At 46.5% G+C, this 10,865-nt stretch overlaps 2 protein-coding genes across 5 annotated transcripts; one reads left to right on the top strand and one right to left on the bottom strand.

Annotated features, from left to right (window-relative positions):
- Positions 1-1,545: 1,545 nt before the first annotated feature.
- On the bottom strand, positions 1,546-4,790 carry LOC146260594 (uncharacterized). The gene is made up of 5 exons (XM_084668332.1): positions 4,696-4,790; positions 3,814-4,092; positions 3,008-3,277; positions 2,370-2,519; positions 1,546-1,828 (listed from the first exon to the last, which is right to left on the bottom strand). Exons 1-5 carry the CDS (start codon positions 4,757-4,759, stop codon positions 1,566-1,568), a joined length of 1,026 nt encoding a protein of 341 aa, XP_084524458.1. The 5' UTR covers positions 4,760-4,790; the 3' UTR covers positions 1,546-1,565.
- Positions 4,791-5,438: 648 nt separating this feature from the next.
- On the top strand, positions 5,439-10,845 carry mtrf1 (mitochondrial translational release factor 1). Of its 4 annotated transcripts, none has more exons than XM_084668328.1 (9): positions 5,439-5,925; positions 6,033-6,130; positions 6,346-6,427; positions 7,468-7,575; positions 7,666-7,838; positions 8,013-8,130; positions 8,374-8,469; positions 8,842-8,940; positions 10,001-10,845. In XM_084668328.1, the coding sequence occupies exons 1-9, from the start codon at positions 5,556-5,558 to the stop codon at positions 10,111-10,113; spliced, it is 1,257 nt and encodes a 418-aa protein (XP_084524454.1). In that variant the 5' UTR covers positions 5,439-5,555; the 3' UTR covers positions 10,114-10,845. The 4 variants fall into 4 exon arrangements, with proteins under 4 accessions (XP_084524454.1, XP_084524453.1, XP_084524456.1 ...); XM_084668327.1 differs by having other exon boundaries at positions 8,374-8,510; XM_084668331.1 differs by lacking the exon at positions 5,439-5,925 and having other exon boundaries at positions 5,932-6,130; positions 8,374-8,510.
- The last annotated feature ends 20 nt before the right edge of the window (positions 10,846-10,865 follow it).

Genomic DNA, 10,865 nt, shown 5'->3' with positions numbered 1-10,865 from the left:
GTGTGTGTGTGTTATGGGGGTGGGGGGAGGTTTCAGGGGAACAGAGTTGGCTGGTGTCCAGAAGGTAGGTTCACACAAACTAACTGCTACTCACAGAATTTCTTTCCTGCATAAAATGAAGCCGCATCATATCCTTAATGGCCCTTTTCACCTCCCATAATATGGCAGATATGATTCTGTGTACACAGTTAATGTGACTGCAAATTAATAATACTCTGTAATTCCAAGACTTTGTTCAGCAAGATGGTGGAGAAAAGGACTGGAAAACACTGGTTCATATTTAAGAAATAATGAGGTTTTACTGTATTTGCTTGTAATTGTTTTGCTGTTGAATTCCTGAAGGACATAGTGGGTGTGTATTCTGATTAATGAGGCAGAGCTTCAATCTAGGGGGTTCCGTAATTGTGTTACCTATGATTGTTCTTCATGTTATCATTGAGCTACTTCATGCTACATACCATGCAGTATGCAACCTGGATCCAAACGCCATCCAGTGGTTAAACTACAAACACATTTAGATTGACTGAACTGAAGTGTCTCTAGTATCTGCAGCATTGGAAGCACATCCTTTGCACAATGACATATAAAAACACACATCCTGTCACACACAGAATATGTTTGTCAGTGTTTCTGTTCCACTTAGCTCAACCGCAAAACCACAATCCTGTGCAGGAAGGTAAAATGGCAGTGCGCTGCATATTTAAATGTAGCCTGATGAGAATGTGAGATGTGCTTTCTTTACTGTGAATGTCAGCTGATTTTGCAGTTAGATCTCAACGTTTACGAGTCTTCATGTAATTAAAGATGATATGGAGGAGTTTGCACCATTTGTAGTCCGTGGGTACGATGTATGACTGAATTACTGAGTATCTTTTTATTGAATCTTGAGCTAAACAACAACCATGGAGCGTTACTTGAAAAGGCATTAAAGGAAATTAACTTGTTTCTTTCTCCCACATCCTCAACAAACTTTCGGAAGGTCCAGAACACTGACCAAAGTGAAAAAACACAAATTTAAATATTGCCTACTGTCAGCAGAGCAATAGCTCAAATACTTTCAATCAAAGCAAACAACTCATTTCTAAAACAGGCTCAGATGACAACTCTGAAGCCTGTGGCTACCCGAGGTGCTGTCCGCCTTCTGTGCTTCTCATCTAAACACTTTCAGTCTCTCTCTCCTCAGTGACCAGCAGAGGTGGGTCTCCTGATCCTAGCCTGTCTCCTCTCCTCCCTGCTGTGCTCATGGAGGAAAAGACAGGGACGAGAGGCCAGTTTACAGTTCCTCTCACGTATAGAGGAGTTCTGTGGAGGGGTGGAGGTGGTCAGAGGAGGGGGTATTGGGTGGAGGGGTGGAGGTGGTCAGAGGTGGGGGTATTGGGTGGAGGGGTGGAGGTGGTCAGAGGAGGGGGTATTGGGTGGAGGGGTGGAGGTGGTCAGAGGTGGGGGTATTGGGTGGAGGGGTGGAGGTGGTCAGAGGAGGGGGTATTGGGTGGAGGGGTGGAGGTGGTCAGAGGAGGGGGTATTGGGTGGAGGGGTGGAGGTGGTCAGAGGTGGGGTGGAGCTGCTCAGTGGTGGGGTGGTCGGGGCCCAGATCTCCGGGGGTGGGGCAGCGGCGGGGGGCAGTCCTCGTCTTCTTCCTGCGGCGTCGGAGGAGGCCGCCCCCGGGCCTGGGCCCTGGGTTGAGCTGAGGCCTGCCGAGGTGCTCCCGTACTGGGCACGGGCCGCGTGGCGTCCATGGGGGATTTCTGTTTGTGTGCTGGGTCCTTGTGGCGGGGCTGGGGCGGGGGCTGGGACTGGGTCAGAGGAGCCAGCCTGAATTCAGCCTCCTCTGCGGAAGTAAATGAACAGATGAAATGCAGTTAAAATCACAGGTGGATGCTTTGTCAAATCAAACAAAACTTTACTTGTATAGCTTTTCTTACAATAATGTCAGGCCCCCAGTAGCCAGCTTAAAACCTCACAGCTTTGTGGTGGACATGTTAGATGAGACAGTTAACATCAAAAGCCAGCTCACAGATGTGTCGGGTGTCTAGTGTTGGTCTGGAAGCTTAATATATCTTCACTTCAGATTTCAAGTTAACCCTAACAAAGATTGCAATGGTAGATTTCAAGTATGTTTGGTAAAATACAGGTATCTTACTGTGTCTGGATATATAACAATACAGCTTAGCCGTGCAGCCCTGGGACCAGTCCTACGTGGTGTTAAGATGCTAACACTATTCAACATACTCGTTTTAGACGCGTCGTGTCTGTGGTTGAACTATTAGACATTAAGACGCACTTGGTATCCATCCAGCAAATGATTGGTGTACGTGGCGTGTTCTGCTCTGTGTGTTTCTACGTTTTGAAACGCCGACCCCGGGTCTTACCATCCTCATGGTTCTTGCAGTGGTTGCGGTAGCAGCACACGGCAGTGATGACGATGAGCAGCAGGACGAATCCTCCGCCCCCGGCCAGGACGCTCACCGTCACCCAGAAAGGAAACCCAAGCAGAGTTCCCGCTGTCACCTTGCTGCCACCTGAGATTGAGACAGAGGAAACACACCAGACACAATCTTTTGCTTGAACTAACAAGTGACAATAAGAAAAAGAATTGAAGGCCTAAAAGTCATATTTTCACACTTTTGTACATTTTTTGTTTGGCGAGGTGAAAAATCTGACGGCATTAATTCCACCACGTTAAAAGACTTTCAGACTGGTGCAACCCATGTCTAACACACCCAGATGTTGGCAGTCTATAGGTCTATATGACTAACACACACCCAGATGTTGGCAGCGAGGTGAAAACTCTGACGGCAGTAATTCCACCAAGTTAAAAGACTGTTTCAGACATGTGCAACTGTAACCGTTTCACTCATAATGTGACAAAGTAGATGACCACTCATTGCAAACACGTGTGATAAGTTTTGTGACCTGTTACGTCCCCAGAGGTGGAGGGTGATGTGCACTTAGGTGTGTTCATGTTGCAGTGTGCAGATAGTTAGACTGTGGGCTCGGCCAGGCCTACCTTGGATACCTTCACAGGGGGACTCGACGCTGTCGCTCGTCTCTTTGCTGTACGTGTCATCGACGGTGCAGCTAAATGTGTCGACCCTTTTCAGATCTTTTATTTTCATTACCAGAGTAGATGCCTTTTCCCCCTTCATGATATCTTTGTTTTTTCTCCATGTGAAGGCCATGTTTGGCTGCTTGGTCAGGGTGCAGCTGAAGGTGACTTCAGGTGAAGGCTTTTCCTTTGTGGGACAAACAATCGTCACAGTAGGTTTGGGGACTTTGGCTGGGAAGACACAAAAGTTAGATTATTTTCAGAAGTGACATCTTCTCAGTCTTGAGATGTTTTCTGCTGCTCGTAGTGTTTGTTTCAAGGGGAACAAGTCAACAACATGTAAGAGAGGGATGTAGTGTGTCCTCGTGGCAACACTTCTGCTTCCTACAGGTGTCCTTGGACAGTCTATAGGTCTAATGCATAGCACAGTCTATAGGTCTAATGCATAGCACAGTCTATAGGTCTAATGCATAGCACAGTCTATAGGTCTAATGCATAGCACAGTCTATAGGTCTAATGCATAGCACAGTCTATAGGTCTAATGCATAGCACAGTCTATAGGTCTAATGCATAGCACAGTCTATAGGTCTAATGCATAACACAGTCTATGGGTCCAACACATACCCAGATGTTGGAAGTCTATAGGGGTATATGTCTAACACACCCAGATGTTGGCAGTCTATAGGTCTATATGTCTAATATACACCCAGATGTTGGCAGTCTGGCAATAGACAATAGACAGGTTATATTGTCTACTTCCTACTCACCTTTCACACACAGTTTAATCTCCTGCTTTTTCAAATTTTTTCCATCGTGGAACACCTCTCCCAAGTACGTTCCTGCATGTTTGGCTGCCAGCTGTCTGAGTACCAGAGCTCCTTTCTCAGTGATGTCCTCCTGCTGGCCTGGGTGGATCTTGTTGTTCTTTTTTTTGAATATAAATACTGAATTGTGTTTCCATTCTATTTCTGACAAGTCTGGAGCCCTTTTCTCAAGCAGGGGAAGCTCGTATTTATCAGTCCCTTCTGCAACAGTGTGCGTACATCCTGAAAGAAAACACACATGTTTTATGTATCATTATGACCTGTCAGAAGTTAAACCTTTTTCACTTATTTTGTTGCCAGTATCTCTAATACAGAAGTGTTAACAAAAAATATTAAAGAGCCCCCCAAAATATTGTCTTGAAAAATATAATCTTAGGTCTTGAGTATAGTTTGTAGCTAAATCAGAAGTTTGTGGGGGTTTTAACCTTAGTTTTGTCATGTTTTTAGGACATTTTTCTTGACATTTCCTTAAATAAAAACATAAAATCAGTGAAACACATCAGTTGTTTGTATCTGCTGTTGCTTCACATAAAATGTAACATTCCTGCCTTGTAATCATTTTCCTTTTTAATATTTGTATTTATTTATTTAAAGACAGGGACAGCGCCCAGTAAAACATTAATCTTGTACAACACGAGAATATGCATTGTGCCAGGTTCTAGTAGATTGCTATTTTCCACCTGTAGTCCCTGGGGACTTACATTTCTCAAACATGTTAAACAATACATGATTTACATAGAATTTACATGTGAGCCATAACTCTGAGCAGTCACATGTGAGTCATCTGTAATAAAGAAATGAACTCAAACAGGTTTTCTGGTTTACCTGCTGAAAGAGTGAGTGGAAGGACCAGGGCCACCAGGGCCACCAGAGCCAGGAGACGACGCATGGTGCTTTTCTACACTGCTCTAATGATCAAGTGATCCTCAGTTACTCACATTTGTTTCTTTGTTTCTTTTGTATGTACCTATGTGTGTACGTGTGTGGGTGTGTGGGCATGTGCACGCCAAAAGGGAAATGATATACCGACAAGGAAACGTTGGCTTATTGAGCCTCATTCTATATTAATCTATAAACTATATAGTTCTGTGACACTGGTGATTGGTGACACACTTAGCATTTCTAACAAACATTTATGGAAGAATTGAAAAAGAAAATTGATTTTGACAGTAAAATGTTTTCAGTTAAACCACAACTCATGTGCATGGTATTGGAGGTGGAACTGTAGAGCAATACTGACATCTAGTGAACGCTGTTCTACCGTTTATACCAGGGGTTCTCAAAGTGGTTCTCACACACCCCTGGTTTAAACAACCTTCTCCTTTATTTTCATCTTTTTGTACAACACCGATGGGGAAACGGGGCCCCCAAGAGTGCATGAATAAAAAAGAAAAGATTACTAACAAATGAGATTGTGACTTCTCCACTAAATATCTCAAGATAGTTCAAAGTGTTTTTAGAATTAGAATAGTCAGGTTATCTCCTGTGGAGGGCGCTGTAAATTAACGTGTAGTTTACATGGTTATATTGTCACTACATTTCCCAGTGTTCAAAGCGAGTATGTTTTGACCTTGCCCGTTTCCTACTTCTTGCAGCATGGCACCGTGTCAAGGAGGACAAACACACATTACTATTGGACCATTTTCTCCGTTAACAAAGCACGAATATTGGGAATAATTCGACAAATGCTGGCATCGAAATGTATTCGCTTGTGCGCCTCGTGCGGCCGCCTTAGCTCCCGTATAAACCCAAACACGAGAGGAGGGATGCCAGTTACACTTCGCTTCTCCGCTATGCCTTCCTCCATCTCACCTCGACGACACTGTCACGGTGGTTTAGATGATATACACCAGAATGCATCCGTTCGAAGATACATACGACAGCTCGTGGACGAATACGGAGAAGTCACAAAGAAGTTACAGTACACGTTTTTAAGCGACTCTGAAAGGAAAGAACTAAATCACAGACAGACGGAACTGTTGCCGGTGGAAAAGGCATTCAGATGTACAGTAAATGCTATGAAAGAGCTCGAGGAGATGACATCTCTGATTCAGAGTGAGCTGTGTGGTTTGCGTCCTGTTCTGTAGTATAGGCATGTCATTGCACTCTATGACAGTTGGTCGGTGTTGCTTCCTGAAGTGATGCAGCAGTTGTGTTTGCAGGTGCGCGCGGGGCCGGAGGAGAGGAGCGGGAGATGATCCCGCTACTGGCAGAGGAGCACGCGCTCACCTCCCAGAAAATACACACTCTCAAACTAAACGTAAGGACATATGGCCCCTACATTTTACATTTGCATGTTATTCATTTAGCAGACACTTTTATCCAAAGCAACATACAAATAATGCACAGCAGAAAATCAAGTATCATAAGTGCAGAGTCAAACTGTATTTTCCCCAAGTATGTAAAAGCAAGACTCTAGATCATAGAGGGAAAGCGTGTTGGATGATTGTTATTGACTTGTGGTCTACGTTCTAGCTGATCCGGACGCTGGTTCCCCGGGACCCTCATGACGACAGCAGCTCCCTGCTGGAGGTGGTCTCAGGGCGGACCACAGGAGGTGGGGGACTGGGGGTGTTATCCCACTGAACCCTCCTGCTGTCCTTACACAGACACACACTAAGATAACCCTCCTGCTGTCCTTACACAGACACACACTAAGATAACCCTCCTGCTGTCCTTACACAGACACACACTAAGATAACCCTCCTGCTGTCCTTACACAGACACACACTAAGATAACCCTCCTGCTGTCCTTACACAGACACACACTAAGATAACCCTCCTGCTGTCCTTACACAGACACACACTAAGATAACCCTCCTGCTGTCCTTACACAGACACACACTAAGATAACCCTCCTGCTGTCCTTACACAGACACACACTAAGATAACCCTCCTGCTGTCCTTACACAGACACACACTAAGATAACCCTCCTGCTGTCCTTACACAGACACACACTAAGATAACCCTCCTGCTGTCCTTACACAGACACACACTAAGATAACCCTCCTGCTGTCCTTACACAGACACACACTAAGATAACCCTCCTGCTGTCCTTACACAGACACACACTAAGATAACCCTCCTGCTGTCCTTACACAGACACACACTAAGATAACCCTCCTGCTGTCCTTACACAGACACACACTAAGATAACCCTCCTGCTGTCCTTACACAGACACACACTAAGATAACCCTCCTGCTGTCCTTACACAGACACACACTAAGATAACCCTCCTGCTGTCCTTACACAGACACACACTAAGATAACCCTCCTGCTGTCCTTACACAGACACACACTAAGATAACCCTCCTGCTGTCCTTACACAGACACACACTAAGATAACCCTCCTGCTGTCCTTACACAGACACACACTAAGATAACCCTCCTGCTGTCCTTACACAGACACACACTAAGATAACCCTCCTGCTGTCCTTACACAGACACACACTAAGATAACCCTCCTGCTGTCCTTACACAGACACACACTAAGATAACCCTCCTGCTGTCCTTACACAGACACACACTAAGATAACCCTCCTGCTGTCCTTACACAGACACACACTAAGATAACCCTCCTGCTGTCCTTACACAGGAGACATCTGCCAGCAGTTCACTAAAGAGATGTTCGAGATGTACCAAGGCCTCGCCAGGTACCGCAACTGGGAGTTTGATGTTCTTAACTACACGCCTGCGGACTACGGTATGTCTGTGTGTGTCAGGTTGGAAAGCTAGCGTACTGCAGCCATGTGTGACGGTCCAGACAGCTGCAGCTCCATGTCGCCCCCTGCAGGTGGGCTGCACCATGCGGCCGTGCGTGTGGCGGGGGAGGGCGTGTACCGCAGCCTGAAGATGGAGGGTGGAACTCACCGGGTGCAGAGGATCCCTCAGGTGGGCCTGTCCTCCCGGATGCAGCGCATCCACACAGGAACCATGACCGTCATCGTGCTGCCTCAGCCCAGCCAGGTACCAATGCTACTGCAGGCCGTCCTGTATGGACTTCCTGTATGGGAATCTCACATTAGAAATCACAAAATAAACGTTTCTCCCTGCATGTAATCTGTTTAATATGCATATGACAACCATTACAGTACCTAACTGTCTAACATCCCTGGTCGCCGCGGTGATGCTGTGTTGTAGCTGGATGTGGTCATCGACCCGAGGGATCTGCGCATCGACACGTTCCGGTCAAAGGGCCCCGGGGGTCAGAGCGTCAACACGACAGACAGCGCTGTCCGCATCGTCCACCTGCCCACAGGTGACGCCTCCGCCCAGCACACACACAAGTCCCCTTGTCCGTGTGTGTGTGTGTGTGTGTGCTGTTCCTACTATCACCATCTCCAACAGAATCACCTCTCTCCTGATGCGCAACCATTGTTAGAGAACACAGGTGTTTATGCTAAGAACACAAATGGCACTTAACCTAGTGCTTGTGTCGAGCAGGTATTATTGTTACTTGTGTCCTGACCCCTGACCCCAGACCCCTGACCTCTGACCCCAGGCGTGGCGGTGGAGTGCCAGCAGACACGGTCCCAGCTGCAGAACCGCAGCAGGGCCATGCGCCTGCTGCAGGCCCGGCTGTACCAGGGCATGCTGGGTAAGGAGGCAGAGCAGATGCACACTGCCAGGAAGCTACAGGTGGGCGTCCTTTTCACCACCTGTTTTTAACATGTTACCTTTAACATGTTGTTCACTTACAAGATGGTTTCACCCAAGACAAATATAAATAGTGCAAGAAGAAGCCTTCTTCATCCCAGTGTGAACCCTCCCTGTTAACCCTAACCCTGCCTGTTAACCCTAACCCTGCCTGTTAACCCTAACCCTCCCTGTTAACCCTAACCCTGCCTGTTAACCCTAACCCTCCCTGTTAACCCTAACCCTCCCTGTTAACCCTAACCCTCCCTGTTAACCCTAACCCTGCCTGTTAACCCTAACCCTGCCTTTTAACCTTCTCTGCTCTGACCACCAGGTGGGTTCGCGCTCCCAGTCAGAGAGGATCAGAACCTACAACTTCAGCCAGGACCGTGTGACAGACCACCGGTCTGGATACCAGAGTCGGGACATCAAGGTAGTCAGGACCAGCAGTGCCATGCTTCACTTTAGACTGTTTGAAGTAAGCAAGTCTCAGTTAATGGTTGAAATGCTGCAACTATCAACTAAGACTTGCTTATTTACACCAGTGTTAAGCTGTGCTTGAAGCTGTTGTTCTGTGAGCCGCCTATCGCGGAAGCTGTTGACTATCAGAAACTTGTCTCTTGATTCTGTTGCGGCTTTGAGTCTGCCAGGCTTCTTCCTGTCAGTCTCTAAGTGCCTTTTGATGGTGTAGGAAACTACTCACCGACACCTTGGCTTTCTTTGCAATTTGTATCTAAAGTACTAACCCCTTTAGTATATAAGCAAATCAGTGACAATGTTTTGAATTTTAAAACGCATTGAATACTTAATATTGAAATTTAAAAAACACAGAATTCTCATGAACATTTTTCAACGTAAAATAAAATTCAGGTTGCTTAAATTCAAGCCCAAAAAAATGATCTTAAGAAATTTGAGCCTAAAAAGAATTGAGCCCAAAAATGTATCTTCAAAAATTAGAGGTGAAAAAATTCAGATTGCAACATCCAGGATACCAAGGATAGGTAGAGCAATCGAGCAATAGAAGATAAAACGCATGATGACTACCAGGGAAAACAACCATGCTTTGGTGAGTCCGATGTGATCAAATCTTGGATTGAGGCTGGATTGCTCTACCTGGCCTTGGTATCCCGGATGTTACAATCTGAATTTAAGCTCGAACTTTTTCGGCTCGAATTTGATAGGCTCGAGTTTTTAGGCTCATTTAAATTTTTTATGCTCAACATTTTTCAAAAGGGCCTTTGGTAATTTACCACACAACACACGAACCCCTTTGGTAATTTACCACAAAATACACTCTAACCCAGTTTGTCCTTTTTCCATCTCTGGCTGTGAGGGTGGGGTAATGTCTCCTCTGGTGGTGCAGTGATGGTGCAGTGATGGTGCAGTGATGGTGCAGTGATGGTGCAGTGGTGGTGCAGTGATGGTGCAGTGATGGTGCAGTGATGGTGCAGTGATGGTGCAGTGATGGTGCAGTGATGTCTTCTGTCTGGCAGGAGTTCATGCGAGGTGGGGAGGACCTGGACGAGCTGATCTCACACCTGCTGCAGCACAGAGAGAGGGAGGCCCTGCTGGAACTGGTGGAGAGCTGCAGCCTAGCCTAGCCTAGCCTAGCCAGAGGCCCTCTGAACCCAGGCCCACTACACAGGAGGCTGACTAGCCTAGCCTAGCCTAGCCAGAGGCCCTCTGAACCCAGGCCCACTACACAGGAGGCTGACTAGCCTAGCCTAGCCTAGCCTAGCCAGAGGCCCTCTGAACCCAGGCCCACTACACAGGAGGCTGACTAGCCTAGCCTAGCCTAGCCTAGCCTAGCCTAGCCAGAGGCCCTCTGAACCCAGGCCCACTACACAGGAGGCTGACTAGCCTAGCCTAGCCTAGCCAGAGGCCCTCTGAACCCAGGCCCACTACACAGGAGGCTAACTAGCTAACCCTGGACACTATACCAACTGTTGGTCTGTAACAGTGGTTCATAACCCTGTCCTCAGGGAACCCCTGTCCTGCATGTTTTAGATGTTTCTTGGCTCCAACACACCTGATTCAAATGCATGTTCGTTTCCAGGCTTCTATAGATCCATTTATTTGAATCAGGTGTTTTGGAGCAGGGAAAGATGCAGGACAGGGTTAAGAACCATTGGTCTGGAAGAATCTGGCCCTGGAAATAGCTACTGAGGCATCATGTTGCTGCTTCATGTCTAGTAAGGTGAAGGCATGTCTTTTATACTAATATGACAGGCTGTGTATTCCTGTCCCTTTACAGCCAAGGCAATTATAAAGATATATTTTGTAATGATGTAAGAATATTTGTAATTTGGATATAAATAATCCTGAAATAAAAACCAAAGGTGTGATGAAAAGTGTCTG

Source organism: Hypomesus nipponensis, chromosome 12 (genome assembly GCF_054491055.1).
Source record: "Hypomesus nipponensis isolate SF chromosome 12, ASM5449105v1, whole genome shotgun sequence".
NCBI lineage: Eukaryota > Metazoa > Chordata > Actinopteri > Osmeriformes > Osmeridae > Hypomesus > Hypomesus nipponensis.
This window is presented reverse-complemented; position numbering and strand designations above follow the sequence as displayed.

Bases quoted from the DNA above. Each gene is read 5' to 3' on its own strand.
- mtrf1 (XM_084668327.1), top strand. From the start codon at position 5,556: ATGCTGGCATCGAAATGTATTCGCTTGTGCGCCTCGTGCGGCCGCCTT. The intron at 5,926-6,032 runs GTGAGCTGTGTG...TTGTGTTTGCAG, and splicing joins GATGACATCTCTGATTCAGA to GTGCGCGCGGGGCCGGAGGA. The intron at 8,941-10,000 runs GTAGTCAGGACC...TCTGTCTGGCAG, and splicing joins ACCAGAGTCGGGACATCAAG to GAGTTCATGCGAGGTGGGGA.
- LOC146260594 (XM_084668332.1), bottom strand. From the start codon at position 4,759: ATGCGTCGTCTCCTGGCTCTGGTGGCCCTGGTGGCCCTGGTCCTTCCA. The intron at 3,278-3,813 runs GTGAGTAGGAAG...GTGTCTTCCCAG, and splicing joins GATTAAACTGTGTGTGAAAG to CCAAAGTCCCCAAACCTACT. The intron at 1,829-2,369 runs GTAAGACCCGGG...TTACTTCCGCAG, and splicing joins CTGCAAGAACCATGAGGATG to AGGAGGCTGAATTCAGGCTG.